Source organism: Lichenostomus cassidix, chromosome 5, assembly GCF_008360975.1.
Source record: "Lichenostomus cassidix isolate B80296 chromosome 5, HeHo_3.0, whole genome shotgun sequence".
NCBI classification, from domain to species: Eukaryota; Metazoa; Chordata; class Aves; order Passeriformes; family Meliphagidae; genus Lichenostomus; species Lichenostomus cassidix.
Window position 1 is genome coordinate 49,874,878 of NC_139486.1, and position 22,493 is coordinate 49,897,370.

General features: G+C 40.2%; 1 protein-coding gene across 3 annotated transcripts in view; it reads right to left on the reverse strand.

The window, feature by feature from the left end:
- MPPED2 (metallophosphoesterase domain containing 2) overlaps window positions 1-22,493 on the reverse strand; it is a 104,037-nt gene that overhangs the window by 33,804 nt on the left and 47,740 nt on the right. For all 3 annotated transcript variants that reach the window (XM_085062994.1, XM_085062996.1, XM_085062995.1), the window contains one exon: window positions 12,866-13,091. In XM_085062994.1, coding sequence (XP_084919120.1) covers window positions 12,866-13,091 — 226 coding nt within the window. The remainder of the gene's footprint in view (window positions 1-12,865; window positions 13,092-22,493) is intronic.

A 22,493-nucleotide genomic window follows, 5' to 3' on the forward strand; every position in this document is an offset into this window, starting at 1 on the left:
ACAAGAACAAACATCATGAAGGGTACAAGAAATCTTTAGGCTCATCTCATCAAACATGGCACAATTTGGGTTTTTTTTTAAATAAAGTAAACACAGGAAGCATGTAAGTAGAGTATTAGTTCCCATTAGTAACATCTACACTACACTGAGGTACAATTTCAAAAATAATTAACTGAAACTGCTTTTCTTCATTCATTAAAACTGGGCATAATGTTCAAAAATATAGTGTAGGACACAATCCTGCAATAGCAGAATGATTTAATAGGTCTTTTTCATCTCCAACTTCTGTGATTCCTTAAGAGACAATAAGCAGAGAGACAACCCTCTGCAAAATTAAATCACTGGGATTCAACTGGAGAATGAAAATTAAATCACAGCAAAGTATTTTCTTCTCTGTAAGCATTAGCATTAATCACATGCAAAAGTAAAATATTAGTTAATTTGATTCCCTGTGCCTTCCAGACTCTGGTCGAAATGAATCAATGCAGGAAGACTGATTTCTCTGATAATTGGGGAAATGGTACAGAGGGAGAAAAAAAGAAGTAAGGAGGAAAAAAAAAAAGTAGAAATTGCTGGTGAAAATGAAATTACCAAAAGAAATTTGACTGAAGAAAATCATGTTAGAGCACCTATTTCTTCTCTATTCCTAATAAGAAGAATATATGTAAAATTTCACAGTGGTGGCTTTGAGAAAGTGCTCTCTTACTATGGCTAGAATTGGGGTAAGTCACCTTGGACAGCAGAGACTATTACTGATTTAGGTGACTCAGACCTCTGAGAAATGGCTTTACTGCATGTCCCCTTGCACTGGTCAGCCCTCTGCACTGGTCAGCCCTCTGCAGCACCTTGGCTTTGCTGCAGGGACAAGCTGGTGGCACACCGAAATGCCAGCTCCAGCCCCACGGCACAGACTGGGCACGATGAATTCCCAAGGCACACCACCTCTGGGAAGCCTTTCCCCTGCCCTGCTGGGAAATGACTCCCTGGGCTGTGCACAAGGCACTCACTGGGCTGCTGGAGCAGCAGTGTGTCCCCACAGCCACCGCGTCACCCGGGGAGGGATGGAGGTGTCACCCCTGCACTGAGATCTGCTCCTCAGGCCACCAAGGGTCACACTGGACAAACCACAGCCCGACCTGGAGCTGGGGGCAGGCAGCACAAAGCCTTGCAAATCAGCAGCCAGATGATGGCACGACGCCGTGAGGGACCAGCCAGCAAGAATTCACGTGCAGATGTCACTGGACATCAAGACTAGGCCAGTTCTGCAAAGGCTGGTAATTTCAGCTAGCACGCTGGAGAAATTGATGCGTGTGCCATGGGAATACAGAAAAAAATGGGCATGAGCACGGTGAGAGGAGAGCAAAGCAGCTGAGACAAACCCTGCTGCCTTGGGGCCTGTGTTTCTTCCAGACAGACAGCAGTTCTTTAGCTCAGTGACAGACTTTATTGAGCTGGCAAAGGGATACGTCATCAACATAACAAAAACTTGGGGAAAAAAACAAATAAAGCCGAAGGAACAATATAGAAAAAAGTAACTAGGGGTCTGGTTTGTTTCTTTTGATACATTTTAAAATACGTACTTTCCTCCTACAGGCAAGAAATACTGCATTTAATTAGAAGAATAAATCATTACATTTTTATAGTTAGTAGTTTCTTCTACAATGAAACTAGATTAGTTTCTCACTACACATGCTGTTTATCGTTCAAATTTTATGGTAAGTTCTAATAAGTGAAGTGTTACAAACAGTTCACTTTGGGTTTGTTTTTTTTTTTGTTTCTATTAAAGCAGCTCTCAGACTATTATTTTATTTATATATATTTTTTCTTTTTCCCCTGCACCAGAAATCTATCTGGCTTTCTACCTTTTGTAGAGAAATATGCACTCTCTTAAATGACCCTCTGAATGTTATAAGGATAGACCTATCCCTCAAATTCCATGAAGAGTTTAAAACTTAGCCCCATCTGTGTGCAAAGCTGGAATTTTAATCCTCACACTTAGAGATGGGGCAGGTTCTTCACATTCAAAACACAGGTAACCAGTGGTTCTGCTGTGACAGGACCTGTCCTACAATGTGTAGCCACAAATGTCACTTACCTATGCAATTTTCTGTAGGACTGCCATTATTTTCCTCTCTTTTCCTCATCCTACAGCAACACAATCAAGATGTAAACACAAAGAAAGTGCAGCAGACACCTCACTGATTTCACTGCCATTTAAGACAAGCCCAGCAGCTCTGTGCTGAGGGGCTGATGAGGAAAGCACATTAAGCACTTGCAGCAGAACATCCAAGCAGACCTGTTTTGCAGCCTGATTAATAGAAACAACCTCTAAGGACTAATCACAAGTCAAGCCCTGTTTTGTAGATTAATAGAACAAAGGCACAAGAGAATAGGGAAGGTTACAGGCCTGGAATATAAATAAGAAAAGGTGTACATTCTAGACAGATTGACTGCTAGTAATTATCAGCTAAAGGCACATCCTTACAGCGAGGTCTTGCTGTTGTGTGCTAGAGGAGCTCATTTCCAGATGGAACATCAGTCTATGTATCTCTGAATATTCTATCTCCAAAATCCACAAAACAACAACAAAATACTCCTCTGAAACAAATCATACTCCTCATCTCACCCTTTCAGCGTCACTTGAATTTTTAGGTTGATATTAGGTGATTCTAAAGTTTGTAGGAACTGTACTTTTCAGCTATACATGTGGATCAGACAACACTGGCATGTAAGGAATTGACTGTTACTCAAACCCTGCAATATGGGACCAGATGCTACAACCCAGCAGAGATGCCATGTACCCCATCTGACCCTGCAAGGAACTTTGCCAAGTGATTAACACTTGGTTTACTCTCTCATTTTCTAAGCTTTCCCAAATGTTCCACCTCTTCCAATGGCATACATGCAACAACAAAAGCTCTTAAACCCTATAAACCAAGGAGTTTATAAAAAAGAACTGCAGGTTAGGCAGTGGAAGACAATCTTCCTTAAAATGGCACTTCACAGGTTTCTCAAGAAACATAAAACTTATGTTATATTCATAAACAGAAAAAGGAGCCAAACTTACTAAAAACTGAAAAAGCTAATTCAAGTACCCATAACTTGAGATGACAGTCTTTTAGGGCATCCAATATTAAAAATGGGAACACTTCAGGTCTACAGCTTTCAGCCTAGCAACTCAGGTTGCCTTTCTCCTCCTTTTTCTTGCAGTGCAGGCCATGGAGGTGTCCCAAGCAGCCCAGATGGAACACCAAGAGAAGTGTTAAAGAGAACACCTTTCTTGAAATGTATTATGTTCCCAGTTTTGAAAACAAGATGCATTAAAATCTGTGCCAGGAAAAGGAGACTGAAAGACAGCCTTCCTTCTTACATAAAGCTTACTTATATAAAATTGGATACACAAATGTAAGTATATTCCCAAGATAGACACCAATAAACCTGACTCAAGAGAGTAATACAGTTAGCAGCTGCAAATACTAGCTTTTGTCAGGAAGACACGCTGATTCACATAGGTGCAAAAATAAACTGATTTTCTGAAGAACCAGTCCCCACAACCTTCCTGTCACATCTGCCCATCCTGCAAATGCTGCCAAAGCAGCAAAACCGAAGGTGAGAGCTCTCCAGAAGCAGAGGACAGACAGGCTGGCAGATCTGCAGATACAGAACTCAAGTACTCACATTACTTGCAAAATAAATGCGATGGCACAGTTGTCAGATGATTTCAAATCATCACGAGATCATTTCCTAGGAAGCATTACTCCCTTTGTCAAAGCAGCCGTAGGCACAGGGTCAGCATGTGAGGCAAACAGCTAAGCACATCTGCTAAGGAATATTCTGTTCAGTGTTTATCTGAAACGCTGAAAAGGAACACAGAATGGAGTAACTCCCAGTGCTTTCTCCCAGGGCCTCACAGACTATAAAATGATGCCCTTGTCTCTGCAAATTTAACTGGGGAGGCAGCAAAGGTGGTGTGGCTTGTGAGACCTCCTGTATTCACTAAGGAAGGGTCTGTGCAACTCAGGCACATCTGTGAAGGAACCAGGATAAGCTGTTGGCATCTTCCTGCTTGTAAACCACTGCTTAAGCCTGCTCTGTGTGCACATCACAAACACGGCTCTCAGCCATACTGAGATTTTGATATTTAGCTGGCAGAGTTGGAACTGTCAGCAAATCTCATATTTTACATGTACACAAACCAAAACACAGACCAGCACCTAAACATTCTAGGAGTGGTTACAAAAACCCACAGGTCTCACTGTTTTTCAACTGAATCCATGAGTGTTGACCATTTCTGAAATAAGGTGCCACATCTATAGAACTGAATAGATTCTCATGAAAATCTGATGAATGTAGTTGTCACTCTTGACCTTTATGCCTATGCTCAGATTCATGATCAGTGGTCTCCTATTGAAAGTGCATGTGCAATTTTAGCTTTATTTCATAGCCTCTGTGAATTACTTTAAGCATTTTATACACATGTCAGGGTAAGTTAGCATTCTGATCAATAAGTATTAGATAAATATGGCCCAAATCATCTTAAAGACAGTTATGAGAAATCTTAGCCTTCACTGGGAGCTAACAAAATCCAGTCACTTACTATTTGACTTACTTTTGGATATAAATAAAGTAAAAAATAATTGCTTCTCCATTTCTATTGCATTTTATCACCATCACGTCACGAGCTTTACTGTCAACTCTACCTGTGATGTAAATTCTTCCATGTTTTTTCCTGTTTGTCCTGAATAGATGAACTGTGAATCAAACCACCTGTAGATTACATCTGTTTCACATACCCAACCACCTCCTTCCCTGTCACCTCCTCCACCCTAATTTCATTCATTTCACTGCACCTTGTAAAGGCACTTGAAAGCATCTTTATTTTCCCAAGTAACTCAGCAAAGCTGGTATGTATGTAACTGATAATTATGGACTTAATTAAAGCTTATTGAGTCAGTGAAAGTACCTGTGTCCCAAAGTTGGCAGATTTAGGTGCTGAGGAGGGGAATTTTCACTACATTTTCCCTGTGTGGGTTGACATTCTGGAACTGAGAAGGTCTCAGCCTGTGCCATCTCTTCTTACTGAGGGTCACAACCCCTGACTTAGAAATGATCCATGCAACCAGGGCTTTTAAACTGGCAGCACTACTGCTAACTCCCTACAAAATGCACTGATGTGCTGTTTGATCTCAATATCCCTCTGGAAACACAACCACATGGTGCTGTGTGGAGGGAGGGTGGCCCTGGGCTGGAGGCCAGGTACCCACCAAGCCACTCCATCCATCCATCCCCTTCCCAGCTGGACAGTGGAGAGAAAGCAAGATGGAAAATGTCTTATAGGTTGAGATAAGGCAGTTTACTAAAGCAAAAGCCTGTGCACACACAAGCACAGAGAAAAAAAAAAATTATTCCCTACTTCCCATCAGCAAGTGATGTCCAGCCACTTCCCAGGAAGCAGGGCTTCATCACACAGGTTACTCCAGAAGGCAAACATTGTAAATACCAAACATCCCTGCCCCCTTTTCTTAGCTTTTATATCTGAGCTGACATCATATGGCATGGCATATCCCTTTGGTCAGTTTGGGTCAGCTGTCCCAGCTGTGCCCCCTCCCAAAATCAGCCCAGCTACTGATGGAGAGGGATAGGATATGTTGGAGAAAACAGCGCTGATGCTGTGCCAGCCCTGCCCAGCAGCAGCCAAAACACAGGAGTGTTACCAGCACCTTTCCAGCTCCCAGTGCAAAGCACAGCACTGCGAGGGTGCTGTGAGGAAAGGAGCTCCAGCTCAGCCAGACCCAAACTGGATGGGCCTCACCCTCACAGAGATACAGCCCAGCCTAATCTGCCTGTCCTTCAGCAAAGTCTTGGCATCCCACCCAATTCCTCAGTGCAGTCCTGGCTCCTCTGGCTCACCAGCTCCGCCAGAGAGCCCTGGACCCTCCTGCCCTGAGCTCCAAGCAGCCAGGCCCTGACTGCACTCACCCACACAGCCTCCAACAGGCTTCTCCGCCTGTCACTCAAAGCATCCACCTGCTCCCTAATTCTTGCTTAGGGCATAGGGGAAATGAAGCAATGAAAGTAATGAGGCTTGAAGAGCACCACGCAATGCAAAATCCATTCTGATGTCAGCTCGTCAAAGCTGAAGCCCCTCTCTTACTTCTCCACTCTCCCACCGCAAAGGTGGCTGTCCTGGAGTGAAGTAATTTTTCAGTTAACCTTAACAGCATGGTATTTTCAGCTTTGTCTTTCTTCCCTTCTGTACCAGACCACCACAAAGAGGTAGGGCACATGTGCAGGTGAAAGGAAATGGAAGAGTAGGAGTCCTGAAGTGCAGAAGCTGCACGGGAGAATTTATTCAAGCAAGCATCAACACACAGCATGGAGTCCAACCCTGTACAGAACAGCCTATCTCCAAGTTTGGGTTAACTCTTGCCTTCCCTCCTCCTTCCCAGGTCCCATTCTTTAAGGGGCTTCAGACCCCCTCCCAAAACAAAGTTGGATGCTACAGAGTTAAAAATGTCAGGAGTTTTGCAGTATTCTATTTCCTACTTTTGGTAACTCCTCACTGGGTGTGAATGTTTCAGTCTGCTCCATGCAGTGCTCATTGTGTTATTACAGTGTTCGGCTAAGGGAAAGCAAACTGCTTGTTCCTGGAGACATGGCAAGAAAAAACACACCAACCAAAGCAAAACTACAAGTATAAGCACCACTTGCCTATCAAAATGTCCTTCCTGTTGAGCAAACCACACTTCAACCTACGAATAAGGAGGCCACCACAAATAATCATCCCCCCAGCACCACAGCTCATGCTCATCCTGGCTCTCTGCTTTTTTGCACAGCACCTACTGATCTCCAGGAAAATGGAGCAAGGATTAGAGACCCAGAGCAGATTCCCACAATCATTTGTTTGGTACTGCTGTGGAGGAATTCAAATCCCTGTTTCCACACCAGGAAAGATTCAAAAGAGCTAAGAGAGCTTCCATTTTATGTCTGGTTTAACTGGCTAGAATTCCACTCACAAATAGGCACAGTTTATGTGTTAACACCAGTAATGAATACTCTAAAGTTCTTATTCCTGATGAAGTCAAGCCTGAAAAAAAGATTAAGACTTCATGATGTGCCCCAGTGCCAGGATGCAGAGCAGTCCAAAGAATTAAATACGACAGGTTTGCACCACAGTATTAAAAATTACTTATGAGCGAGTATTTTTAAAATGACAAACATCCCACTCTTTATTTAAAAAAAAAAAAAACAGAAGGAAGAAAAAAAAGAAAGAAAGCTTTTAAAAGTAAACAGGACAATCTTTTACTTGGAAGTGAACCTGATATCAAGGAGACCAAAGAAAAATCAGCTACATTCCCAACAAGGCAAAAAATGTAAACAAACCACTGCAATTCTAGACCAGGGGGAATTCATTCTTCGATCCTAAACTGAGAGACCTGGCGGACAAATGCCAAGAAAAATGAAACAGAAGCCTGCACCTTTAAACACAACCACACTGTAGTGGTGGTGTGTTTGTTTAACATACAGACAGGAGACTTCAGTCTTTGCCAATAATTTTCTCAGTTGCTGACTTCTACTGCATAAACACCAGAATTCCTGAAAAACTGGTGCAACACACACAGCCTTGTCCAGTCTCTCCTGGTTTCCTCACCACTAAATAGCAAAGAAGAACTTTATTGCTGAGTAGTCCAATTTCTATCCCTCCTTTTTTTAGACACAAGCTAATTGCCAGCTAAGTCTATGAAAATAAAAGAAATGAGATCCATTCCAACCCATCAGTGTATCTGAATCCCATCATGTGAGTTGCCAATTGGTTTTCCAGTCCTCACGCTCAATATCTGCTGTTAATTTGCTTGCTATTTCAAGAACTTGAAGACTGTCAGCAAAATCCATGATGCATTACAAAACTTATAATTGGAAAGAAAAAAACCCCCTCTGACACTTTTCTGACAGGATAAACAGAGTCTGAAAACACTGATCAGAACAAGGCAGAAGTACTAACTCCATTGGAGCTGCTTGTACTAAAATATCATTGCAAATGAAGCTGAGAAAGAAACCCAGTTAGAGGTATAATTTTAAACTGATGTAAAATCACTTGGTGAAACCCCAGATTTTACACTGGGCTAAAAGGAAAAGATTGCACCAAACATTATTTTTAAAGGACATAGCTGAACCTGTCTCTGCTTTCTTAAGGTTGCATTATCTATGCCAATTAAAATTTTGCTTCTGAAAAAGAGTTAAGGCACTTCCTCTAGAGTTACTAAAAAAAGCAAATGAAAGCCTTGGCTCCGCAGACGTGAGTGATAGTGAGCCGTTTGTTCTTGACCTCTGGATCACCCTACAGATCAAATTCTTGGACATAGGAAAAACCCACTAGTATTCATTAAAAGCAACTGGGAGGCCAGCTTTGTGCTTCTGTTCTTGAGACCCGAACAAGCTACAACTTGACAAACGTGCAGGATATTGCTGAACAATGCTGCTGTTCCTGTCAGGAGGGAAGAGCTTTATTCCCAGCTTCATTCAGGGTGAATTAATTTTCATCACAATGATGCAAATCACAGATTTCAGTCATTATTTAAATAATTGATTGTCATCTTTTACTTTTGTGGTGCTTTTCAGTTATCCCCATAAAGCTGATTTTGTTAACCATTAATGTACATTGATTTATGCTGAATTAGCTTTTACACTACACATTTTTCCCTTCAAAAAGATACCTCTATCTCCAGTTATCTAAACAAATACGTAGGCTGAAAGTCCCAGATCTCCAGCTTTCCTTCTCATTCTGTTAGATATGGGTGGATTTTGCCCACATATTTTCATAGCTAAAAATTATGTAAAGCATTACTTTATTAGATTATTTTATACTTACAACTTCTGACATTTTTGGTGAAATTTTTAAGCAGAACAGAATTTAAAATCCATAAATAAGCGTAGTGCCTCATTATTCATAAAACTAAGTAACACAAATTTCAATGCACACAAAATAAAGTATATCAGAATACTTTTTCAACTATTTTTCTCTTTCAAACAAGCAAAAAAACCCCATTACCTACAGAGCTGATCAGCAGAGCAAAATAAAACAGTGAAAAATATTCTCCCTGAACAATTGTTTCTGTCAAAATGTGGTTTAAACAAATTCTGGCTCCAGTTAACTGCAGTTCTCTGGTGGTTTGAATGCTTTTAAAGCTTCATTAGAAAACATACATTGTGAGAATATTTGTATCCAAATGTCTACAGCATACTATAGCAAATTCAGCCCTTTAGCATGGACGAACAATTTCAAATAGAATTTTAAAAAAACACCACATATTTTAAAATAACATTCGAATTTAAGTAAAACTTATACTAATTCACTTATGCATATTCAGCACCCGAAGCTGCAGTAAAAACAGACTGTCTCTCCTTACCCTTTCACAGATACATCAGTATGAGTTATGCTTATGTTTACTTCACAGAGGGAGTTTTAAGATTTAAAAATTCATAAATCCATCACTGGTTTTATTTTCTGTCCTGTTTAATAAGTAGCCTCAATCTCAAATTTCCCAGGGAGAAAACGTTTCCACTGGAATCTTAAAGAATTTTTACTGCATAAACTATCAATTATTTTCCCACCAAACAAGCCAGGTTCATAGGGCAAAGTCAGAAGGAAGAGAAAGGAGGGGAATGTTTTTGTGGATTGTTATCTATAGACCAAATGGAAAAATCTTCAGCCATTTTGTTCCTTCAAGGTACATCAAAGAATCTCCTATTTAAGGTGTGAAAATGTCAGTTACATTCTTCACCTCAGAAAATGAGCAGAGCTCTGAATGTGATTTATGTCCCACCCTTGCACTTTTCTCTTTTAGGGGCTGATACTCTTCTTTTCAACTTCCCTCCAGCTAATGCCATTTAATACTCTCAGAACCATCAGGCTAAATTCAAATTTTCTGCTCCTTAGAGGCTGTTGTTATGCACCACCGCACATTCCAATTGCAAATACACATCAATGCTCCCATGTATTGTAAGTTATTTTTCACTCGCAAATTCTGCTAAATTGTAAGTTAGGAGACACTACTTGAATTCTCTTAGGTCTTTAGAAAGCTTTTAGATGTACCGATGTACCATGAGTAATAACATATAATGAATATGAATTGATATTTCTTTTCTGTATTTACACTGAGTTGGCAATTTACATTTTCTAGATAGATGACTTATAGCCAGCCTTCCCAGTACTCTGGCAATTACTTCTTAGAAACCCCTGACAGGCTGAAACCTCCAGAATCACATCTGTTATTCTTGGTTTGAGCCCTCTTTTTTAAATTAAAACCAGTAGCTTTATCAGCAAATGAGAATTTTTTTTCCCCCTCTGGAAATACTTACAAAACTGCACATAAATTGAACATGCCAACTTATCTCATTTTAGGGCTGGCACATCTTCTGGGTTAATGACCAGTGTTCCATTTCTGTGACAGAACTAATTGGGATAAGGAGGCCATAAATAAATACAAAACCCCACAAATTCTCTTCCTTTGGGGTAATCTGAAGATTTATAAGAATAGAGCAAGATGTGATTGGAGGGGAAAGAGTAAAAAAATTTAAGAAGTCCTAAAAGGCTTGTCTGATCATTCTGTCTCAGTTTCCAGGCACAGAACAGATTTAGAGCAGATTTTTCTAATATCTGATGGGACTTTTCCTTCCCTTGAAAGACCAGCTAAAATGCAAAACCCTCGTTAAATTTTTCAGGAGGGAGAAAATGCATAGACAATACCACATTTCTGCTCTCAACACGGACTGGCTGATTGATCTAAAAAGCTGTACTGAAAATGGTAGCCTCAACTCCACATCAAGAGTTGCTCAAAACATGATTTGACAACAGTTTTTTGCATCTGAAAACAAATGAAGCATCATTCAAGAGCGAGACATCCACACTTGGCTGGAGCTCAGTGTCAATTTCTAACAATCCAGCTTCATTTATCCTGCGTCACTAATTGGAAAAATCCATTTATCAATGGATTATAGGAAAGAATAACTCAGGTTTGTTTTCCATGACTAGGTCAGAATACATATGTCATTCACTTTTCATGGCTACGACAACTCAGTGCCTTGATGTGATGTCCCTTAATATTCCAGAACAAACATTCTAAATCCATGAGTACACCTGCAAATTGAAAGAATTTCTAAATGCAGCTGGAGACAAAAGGATAACAGACCTTCCATTACAGATTTGGGAAGCAAAAGAGGAGAAAGAAGAACACTACATATTGCCAGTACATATAAACATAAATGTAAAAGTGTATCACACAGTTCTCCATTTCAGAACACCAAACTCTCTCTCCTCCAGACTTGGATTCTGCATTCTCCAGAACTCTCCAGCAGTGTTGTAGGAAGCTGAATTAAGGGAAAACTGATCCAAATAAATTTGGAAAGATGCCTACACTTCCTAACCACTGGGTGCCTGCAGAAGCTCTCCAAGTCTGAGACATACAGAGACAAAGCAGCTGAACACAAACTCAGCAGCAAACCTTCCTCAGCTCCTCACCCTGCAAGCAAGCCTCAACCCCACCTCACTGCCCAAGGCCTTATGTGCCCTGCCTTCTGTGCTGCTATTACAAAAAAATTACTTTGAAATGTCTTGAGGAGATGATTCCCAACCTGAATTAAGATCATCTTTCCCAATTTGCTGATATTGCAGGATTTAGAGTATTACTTTTTTTTTTTTAGCTAAGCAATGTCAGGCTGATTTAAACTAGTAGCTAAAGGCTATGACTTAAATTAAAAAATTAGTAGCTCAAGTCAAGAATGTGAGATAGAAAGCTAGATCACAGTTTTCTAGCCAGCACTAATGCACACAGTATTATCAGAAAAAGCACTGTCAGAAGCACCAATGTGTGTGGTGTCACACAAATCACCAAGGTCTGCGGGCCAAGTCAACAAAGATGAGATAAAGGGGAAAATTTCTAATACACGTATAGGTTTGTCCCATTTCTTGGTTCAAACCCTGTCAGTCTTCCTTCCTCTCCTACTTTCACTTTAAAGCAAGCCTGACATAAAAAATAAGTTATAAGCTTACAATAAACCCTTCTTATAGGTGTGCATAAATTAGCATCTCAGTACTCCTGCTGACAATTGAGAATGCCAAGCAGCAGAATGATTATCACCATCACTCAAGTTCAGGTCTCTGGTAAAGCCTACAAGGACTGTGGCTGTTCTTAGCATGTGAATTTAGAACAAGTGCTACCCAAGACTCCACAGAAAGATGTCAGGCATCACAATTAAATGGCATGTAGAAAAAACAAGGAAGAATCTCCTTAACACAAAACTGGGCAGCAATCACTCCTGCATGACATGCTTGACACGCGGGTGGAACGAGACCAAAACTGGTTTGAAATTTTGTGATCACAACTTTGCAAGCAAAAGAAAACAATGCCCAGAACTGATAAAAAATAAGGCTAAAAGCACCTGCTGCCTTGTGCCCTTGTGCTGTGTGGGTGTTAAATGCCACCACACTAATCTATTAGCACAGCAGACATAAATACCTCAACAGTGTACAATGTAATGGAGCTTCCCTAATACATCCTAAAATGCCACTGCAGTTAATCCACAAGCACAGAGTGAGTATTGACTCCACAGTTTAAGTGCATTCACCAGGCAGAATAGAAATAGTTACAGCTCCTTTCGTCTTATTTCCCACAACCAGCTCAACAGAGATTATCTATCCAAAAAAAAGAAAAAAAAGAAAAGAAAAAGAAAAGAAAAAGGGAACTGTTTCAGAGTGATACTGTTCTGCAGGGCAATGCAACAAAGCAGCTTCATGCACACTCAACAGGAATGATTCCTGCTGTGGTTCAAGTAATAAACAGCAAAGAAAGTTTAAATTGAGACTTACCACGGGGCACCGTATATTCGGAATCCTTTAACTGTTACCTCTGAATCTTGTAAGTAAATACTATTTGTCAGGAGTGACTGAACATTGTCAAAGTCCTCTGGTTTCAATTTGGACACAGAGGGAAAGCGGTAGTAATCTTGTTTAACAAGGTCTGCCATGAATTCCTTATCAAATGTCAGTTCATGATTCCCAGCAATCACTATTTTATATTCATATGGTAGGTTTCCTGAAATAACAAAAAAGAGGACTTAATTAGCACATTTCCTCCCACACCAGCAACGCTGGCACAATAAGCAGACAGCTAGCAGTGACAGAGTGAGACACCCAAGGCCTGTGTGCATCTAGTCTGTTTTCCAAAGCTTCAATTCATTTGCAATGTACTTTCATATTATTATTATTGTTGTTGTTGTTGTTATTATGTATATGGCAGTATCTCATTTCTGTAAAAAGTACACAAGTAGAAGCAACCATGACACTCAGCCAAATAAGACAAAAGGTAGGACACAGGAAATGTGGTTAATTCATTTGCCATGAGAGTCAGAAGTAAAGAATTACATGTTTGCTCCCCTCTATTCAGGGCAATACCATTGTTTGGAAGGAGGCATGGATCATGCTCACAGAGCCAGATTTTTGGAGTTCAGAACAGATTTTCAAGCACTTGGTACCAGCAATCAGTGCCAGATCTTCCAAATAAACATACTGGGTGCTGAGCTCCCTTAAAAATACAGTCCCATACTGTGGTGTCTTCACAGAAGTTAGGTTCTTTTACAAAATCTGTCCCACTGTGACTTGCCAAAAATCACATGTAAGATTACATCAACGCTAACTGCTACTGCCTTCACAATAAGCCGGATTTCTTAGTCTCATACCTTATCCTTCATTTTGCTGTTTATTGCTAATAATCATTTAGATGTGGTTGGTTTGTTGTGGGGTTTTTTGTACTGTTTGTCTTGGGTTTTTTCCATAAAGGCAGTAAAATGTATGTGGAAATCTATGGGTTCATCTTCCACTTCTGGAGCTAACAATGTCTGTCCCGGGGAAGACAGAATCTGATGTTATACATTTCTTGTGAGTACAGTTCTCCTAAATAGAAGTGCCTTTGCTAGTTTAAAACTTGTCTTTCAGCTTTGGAAACTGTTTGGGTTTGTGCTCTTTTTTCAAGTTTCAAAGTAAAGCTGTAAGTATATACAACAAGATTAACTTTTCCCTAAACAAGACTTACAGGGGAACCAGTCAGAACCCTCCACTTTTCAATATTTACAGCACAGGAATTACACAAGGTATGTATGCAAACATCATCTTTGCAAAATTAGTTCATTCTGGATAGAAAACCAAAAAGCTACAAATCCCCTGAAAAAACCAAGCAGACTATGTTTTTCATAGACACCTCACGTCTGAACAAAATACAGCTTGTACATATTCATAACTCTCTGTGGTGCTGCATTAGAATAAAAGCTGGGGAGATGCAATAAATGCTCCTCCACAGTTTTTGACTCATTCCTTTCCCCCTTCCCTCCTTTTTCCCATCTCTGCTACATGCTGCTCATTCATTTTTATTTAAAAACTCTGTGTAGCAGGTATACCTACAATTCCTGCTCTCGGTGACTCCTGGGCACAAGATCAAATTGCTATTTTCTCTTCTCCCAGGAAACATAAAAGATACCACCAGCATGAAATCTGATACACTTGTCATAACCATCAATCCCCCAAAACAAGCTAGGCGTGATAATATTCTTGGAGAAGCAAGATGGAGCACTTAAATTCAGGTTTCTGCTAAGTTATCAACATTTGCCTGTTTTAACAGAGAAAACTTTTCATCTTACTGGATAGATGTCCAAGCTTTACACTTTCATTTATTTTCATAGATTTGAAAACTAGCACGTTTTTCTGATATTATGCCTAATTAAGTCTGGGGCATTTTTGCTCAATGTTTTTTTATCTTGACATTTTAAAAATAAGGGCTTACTCTGAAGACACACAGAACATGCAAAGGCAAACTAATGGTCTCATCAGTAGTCATTAAAACATATAAATGCAACATTATACATGTTATATAAACACCTGAAATCAGTCAGGGAAACCCAGACAGTATTTCTTGTGTGTGTGAAGGTAGCTGTTGATATTTTTAGGACTAAGGAGATGTTTCACTTGTTCATTTCTTGAGAGGAGGCTCGGGGGAGCTGGGGGACACCGGCAGGGAACAGCCTCCCTCCACTGCTGCCAGGGAGCTCAGGACATGGTGCCACCAACCCAAACCAAGGACCAACACCAGGACCAAGCAATGAGGCAAAGCAGGTGCTGGAGGAGAAGCCCCGGCAGGAGCCAAGTTCATCAGCACCCACCCTTGAGCCCTGGCTCAGTGGTGCTGCACCCACTGCCTGGGAGCTGTGACAGCCACCAGCCCAGGCTGCCCATCCTCCAGCTGACGTGCTGCACGCTGCATTTTTGCCTGCTGCAATATTTGCCACAGGAGGGGCACCAAGGCCTGGCCTCGCTCCCCACCCAGCTCCCCCAGGGCATCACCAGTCACTTTTGGCTCTCATTCTCTGGTGCTGGCTCAGGAGCTCACCATCAGCAACACCACCCTTCGAAAGGCAAACACGTCAAAAACCAGGACCATGCAAAGTAAAGGCAGCAGCAAGAGGAAGTCTCATCCATTTCTTGTCTCTTCCCAGAGGAAAGGCTATACAGCACTAACCACAGTAATAAATTACCTGCAATCAGATTAGCTATTTATTCATCACACTCCAGTTCTGCCTTCTCAAAATGCCCTGTGGCATTGCGCAACATCAACTCTCTCTAATATTATTTGTTAAATATTTTGGTGTGTTTTCTTTTGGCAGACCTGCCCTTTGTCTATAATCTGTTAACCCTGGGTTTAATATGGAAGCCTAAAAGGTCATCTTCAAAAATCTCCTACCCCATGGTAATTTGGTTTCATCTTGACTGGATTAATTTCTGTGTATCTGCATCAGTGCTGCCTGTACAGCACAACACACAGGTTGAAAGGCATTTCCTCATTTTCCTTCACTAAATCTTTGTTAGCTACATTTGGTCTTTATTAGTCTGATTTCCTAACTATCAAATCTTCCATCATGCATCAGTAACATTATTCATTCTCATTTATACTGTGACTCTGGAAAATAATGAGAAGAATCCTTTTCCAAACTAGAAAAAGTTTGATCTGTTTGCTAGTCCGAGTAATTCAGAAATCCCAATTATTAACTCCTAGCATAATAACCGAGTTTATTTAAAATACCTAAATGCTTAACAGGTGAGATCAAAAGGCTAAAATTACCACTACCAAAAAGGACCACTAAGTCTGTGAAGGACACTTATATTGGAGTATTTGCAACCCATATTTATGTTCATATATACACACACAGGGTGTGCACATGTGTATCTTCAAAATATATCTATTATTTTGGTTAAGATGTTTTCAACATTTGCTCTCATCACTATAAGCAAGGGCACAATGTAATCACTGATCAAGAAAATACTGCAATTAGACAAGTTGTTCTCCTCTGGAAGCCAAAAGGTCAGTATCGCTCTTGCTCAAATAAAGGCAATAACAGCTAGGTCTGAATGACTTGTGAAAATGGAATTGTTAACAGTAAATACATCAGTCTGGGAGTCTGGAAAATTTCTGTGACTTCTGGTCTAACAAGTCAACCCTCAAGCTGCAGTCCCAAGTACCTCTGTCCCCCAGTGGTTCATCTTTACTCCCATGCCATCACACCTTCTTGGCAACACAAGGATTTGGTGGCCACAGAGCAGAGAGGATTAGGAAACAGATCCAGATGAAAACTGATGCAGTAAAAAAGGAATGGGGGTACTTAGTACTCTGAATGGTACTAAGGCAGAACTTCTATTGCTGGCTGCAACCACTTACACCACTCCAAGCTGAACAACAGACTGACTTAAAATATACCAATTACACGGGATGAGGGGGGAAGCTTGGGGGCAGGGGGTTGTGGGGTTTTTTTAATCTACAGAAGTAGTTGTTTCACTGTGTTTCTTTAAGTTCACCTTAAGCACTTGGATCCTAGGAAGGCTTAATCTGTTGAACAACCATTCCTATTTTAATAGCATGCTTCATATGAGTACAGTTTAGTCACACAACCCAAGTTCTGTAGAGCTGCCAGACATGAAAAGGAGTCTGCCTGGCAGTGAGCGTTTACTGCTGAGTCCCTATAAAAATAGAAAATCACATTATTTTTCAACTACTGTTACCTGCAAACCCCACAGGGAAGTAGGGGAATAAGAAATAATGTGATACTAGCTGTCTATATAGCGGTAGAAACCTGTATTTAGACACAAATGATATGCAAGTGCTTTTGATGTGAAGCTCTGAATATGCATACACATGCATTAACTATTCAAACCACACAACACTTCCATGAAACATGAAGCTTTTTTCATGCCTGTTTCATAGCCTCATAAACCCTTTGGCCATATGCTGAGAAATAGGCTGAGAAACCTTGAAGTATAAATCTTAGTCCCCTCAAAAAGAGGGAAAACTGTACAAGAGAGAGATGTGTGTGCAAGTGAATCATCTCAAATTTATGGTGTATCATTTATGGCTTGAAAGTACAAGACTGGTCATGGAGCATTCACCAATAACCAACCCCATAAATGTCCAGGGATAAACACTGAAGGAGCAGATTCTGTGTTGCTCCTGCACACTTCCAGTCCCCACAGCTGCAGCTGCAACCAGCTCAGCCCACCACTGGTCAGCAGCTCTGCAGCTCTTCCTGGAGAGGTTTCTCATGGAAAGCCCATGGCACTACAGGGCCCAGCATTTATAGCAGTCACAACACACAGGCTCCTTCCAGCTTTTTTAAACAAAGACAGAATATCTCAAAGGCTCCTATTTCTCCTTCAGCAGCAACGAGTCAGGCTGCATAAGTACAGTTATACCAACTTGAGCTTCCACAGGATAAGCTGGACTTATCCCACCAACAACCCCCTCCAGGTACCAAGATCCAAAACTGGGTAAGAAAAACATCTTTTCTGAGACTGACCAACTGATTATGAAAACATGCAGGCTGTTTTAATCAAATCAGCCTTCACAAAAAGTCCTTAATGGAACAGCTTAAACTGGTATCAACCAACACACTGGTTGAAAACATAGCCCATGAATTTCTATGCAGTTTAGCCCCCTGTGTCTGTAAAAACCTACACAATGAAACAATTAAAAGCCAAAAAAAAGGAGCAGCAAATAAGAAACAGAACATGCACAAAACAGAACATGCTTCCAAAACAGTACAAAGAACTGAAATACAAGATCTTTCAAAATCTTCCCAGTGAAATGTACTCTACCATCAGTTCAGGTGCCTTATTTTTTTTTCTTTCCCTTCTAATTTTGGAGAAGAAAAAATAAAGGCAAAACACACATGGGCAACACAGCAAGAGGAGAGGATGAATGAAAATTTAACTGTTTTGCCTTTATGCAAAGAAAACATCAGATCGCAGCACAGGGAGAGGCAAAGGCTGAGACCCTTGAATTCCTGCGATAAATCCAAAGCTTGTACATTAAAGCTCCCCTTTGTTGAAAACACTGTTAGACACAACAAAACAGAAATGTTAGTTAAGTGCAAGCTCTGCCTCTGACCTTTCCCTCTGTAACCGTCAGGCTTCATTAATTTTCACAAGGCCTGACAGCTCTAGCGTTAATACTCACACTTGCGGATCGAGCCACACAGCAGGTTCAGAGTCTGCTGCCTTCTCCTCTGAAACTCATGCATTAGGATTTCTTCCATGCTGGCAATGGAAAACCAAGTCTAAGAAACATTAAACACAAAAAACTACGTTACAATAATGCCAAGGTTGAGTCATAAACCCATGAAAGCAAGGAAGCCCTGAGCGAATGTCGCCTGAGCAGTGCCAGGGTGCTCCGGGACACTCGGCCCTTTCCCAGGGACCACAGGTGAGGTTCCACCTGTCCAGGCACTGCAGGCAAGTCTGAGGCTGCAGCAGTGGTGGTACCTAATACCAAGAGTTTCCACTCATTCTCTCTTCCACGGGAAATGTGACTTTTGCACAACGCTGGGCCGAAACATCCCCATGTGCGACATGGCGCACTGCAGAACCCACTCAGCTACAGGTCTGGCGGCCTTGGTAACGATTCCTTGCTTTTATGTTTTTATGTCTCAACCAGAACATTATTCTAATGTAACTGTTTGTGATTAATATCTTACTCCTGTCTGTTAAAATGAAAAACGTAGCACCATGTAACTGACAAGCTTTTGTTTCCCTTCGGTGTTCCATGGCTTCCTTAGCGTTATTCTGACATAACGCATTCTGGGTTTTGATCTCCAGCTTGTTTTGAATTTCACTGGGCTACTGTTATTGAAACTTTCTTTAACAATTAATACATGACATTCCTTTGTTTTGAAACAGAATCTGAGGTTTTTGTTCGGTCTAACCTCAAAAAAAAAAAAAAAAAGCCTCCAGATTTTGCAGCTCACAAGCACTGCCAACTTTAGGTGTAAAAAGTCCCCCCAAATTGACTTTAAAATTATGAAATCCGAAACGCAAGCAGCACAGATTGCTTGCTAGTCCCTGGAAAGGCTTTCTTTTCAGGCTTTTAATTATGCAACCTAAAAGACAGAGCTTTCAAGAGGGAAAAAAAAAAATCACGTAACTTAAAATCAAAGGAGCTGGCAGCTGGTAAATTTCTCTTTAAATTTAGCAAATTCTGAGACACCACACTACCTGGAAGTTCCAATAGCCTTGTTTGTGCCTTTCATTTTTACAAGTGCTTTTTGCATTAATGGTAGTCCCTGCTCCTCTCCTCTTTCCCAGTGCAAAACAACACCTAAAGGACTCCCACGGCTGTGCTGGTGCTGTGTGCCCCTTCTGCGGGATTCTTTAAGGGAAATGGTGCTCACTTTGAAGATTATATGAGATTTTCAGGCAAGAACACCGTTTGTCTGGCAGAGCTGAAGGGTGTATCCTTAAACAGAATTACCCCATATTTACATTTACAGCAACACTTGCATCTACCCCCTGCAGTTTAGGGTTTATAGTGCATGTGTACAGCAAATACAGAGAAATACATGCTATTTTGTCCAACAGAATTTTACATTTTCTCTTGCAATCAAGATCTTAATGTACCAGGGCTGACAAATTTTAGACCAATTTCAGCACATTATGTGGTTTCAAATGGCTCTGACCTTGAACTCCAAATACTGAGGCTGAGAACAGGAACTTAAACTCTGCCTTCACAATGCCAGTAGGGCTAAGTAGAAATGCCCTCCTTGGACTTAATTTAGACTTAATTGAAAAGGAACATTTTTGGTTACTATTACATTAGGCTAAAATATAAAAATGAAGCCCAATACTATCCAAATCTAATAAAAGGAAGGCATCTCTATTTCAAGATTTTCAAAGCATTCTCTATAAATGCATCACAGATCAATTTACATGGTACTTTTGCCAATAAGCAAAACAAAATCACAGGTTCCAATTGGCTTAACTCATATTGGAAAGCGCGAAAGCAAATGCTAGAAAATGCAATTACTGCAAACAAACTCCATTTTCTCCACTCAGGAGGGAATTTCAGAGAACATTTTATTGCCCTCAAATAATATTTCTAAAGGCATCAATACACAATTCTATTTTCTTTTCGGAGTCCCCCACACTATATAACCTAATCCTCCGTAAAGAAATTCACCAGATTTTGAAGTAATATATTGGTTGTTGATATTGCCTTGTGCACACACATACTGTATCAATTTAAATTATTTTCTCCATGAATCTTAAGAATATAAAAACCAACTTCCACTGCCTGACACAAACAGATCTGGACCTATTTCCCATAACACACCCTTTGTCTCTGTAATTTACAATTCCAATTAAGTCTTTTTTTTCACCCCTAAAATAAATGAATAAAAGCCACCAAAAAGGAGGTCATCTTGAGAAACAATTATACAGAAAGTAATTAAGCTAATCATAATTATCACAGACAATGTCTTGGTATTTTCATGTACATGTATTTTCACACTATGAAAGGCCAGGGAAAGCTAAGGACAAGATTTTCCAGAAAAAGTGAAATCTTTATTTAAAAGAGAAACAAGGCTTGATATTAATTCTTCACTACTGAGTGAAGGAAAAAGAATTATGAATGCAGGACCCAAATCTAGATTCTGCCCCAAATTCTTCTGCCTTATTGACAGGGACCTTTAAACAAGCAGCAGAACTTCCTTTGCTGCCCAAAGGACTCACCAACACATCCCCATCAGGATCCTTCCAATACCTACCCACCTACCTTAATATAAACAAATAAATACACCAGCCAGGGAAACATATGACCACCAAAAACATCTTCCTGTTTCTCAAGTCTTTGTGCTTGTTCCCATAATTTGTTATCTCATTTTTAGAAATCTCTGAGAGTTACAAATGCACAAAGCAGTAGGAAGGCACCTTCCTCTGCCTTGCAGCCTGGTGGAGGCCAGCTGGTATTTCTGAAAAAAATCCCTCCAAATACCTCCTTTTTTCCTGTATCCCAGGAAGGTATTCAGAGCATTTCTTATGAAGAGAAAAATCTCAAAATACACAAACGAGAAATTTCTAAAAAATGTGTTCTTTCTATGATACGTTATATTCTATGTAACTTCTTGATTTCATACATGGAACTGAAATATTTCCTTTAAAATTATGATTTTTTAGTAGACTGTTGGTAAAGTAGAAAACATACTGGGGTTCATAATTAACCAATCAATACTAGTGTAATGAGGATAAATATCCATAATGATAAGGGGAAGCATAAAAAATAGGCATAGCAAGAATAATCATAAGAAAAACAAACTGAAAGGAAAGAGAAAAAATAAGATGTTTTTTAAATATCCCAAAGGCTTTAAAACCATGAACTACTGCCTAAAAGCAGGAAGACAGGTTTTTAATAACTCTGAGAATGTAACATTCTCCAGCGTGCTAAAGCAATTAGCTGCTTTTGAGATCTTACCCTGTGATCATGGCTTGTGCTTTTATTTGTAAACATTAAAGTGTAAGAAGCAAGTTTGATATTCAAAGGTAGTTTTAAACATATTTTCACATGGCAATGGTGATGCTTCCTTGTCGGGAATTGTTTCCTCCTTTTCTGGAGTGGGAAGTGCAGAAATCTAAAGCTTGAGCTAAGCTCCATTTCTAGAGTCTAATATCCATGTGACAGCATGGATAGTACTGTGTTCCAGAACCACCTCCATGGTCCTTTTCTGAAATGTTTATGCAGGATAAAACACAAAGTGCACAGAGAATGCAAACAGAAATTATAGTCAACTAAAATATTCAGGCAGGTCTTTAGGAACCTTCAGTATTATTTTCAGAACCACATGTTTAAATTTATTATTCTGAATAAAGCTAAACATTCCATTATAGTCTTTGAAGATGAACTTGGATACCAGGAATCTCCTGAGCCCTGTAAGGAAATTCCTTTTAATAATCCAGCTCACAGAGAGGTTTCTTAGCTACTAAAAGAGACAACCAAATCACTCCAGCTGTATCATGTTATTACAAGGAACCGAATTCCTCTTATGCAAGTTTTTTCCCTAGCCATCTAGAATTCCCTGAGCAGAAGGGCACACAGCCTCAGATACCTTCCCTGTGGGTTTAAGCACATCTAGTA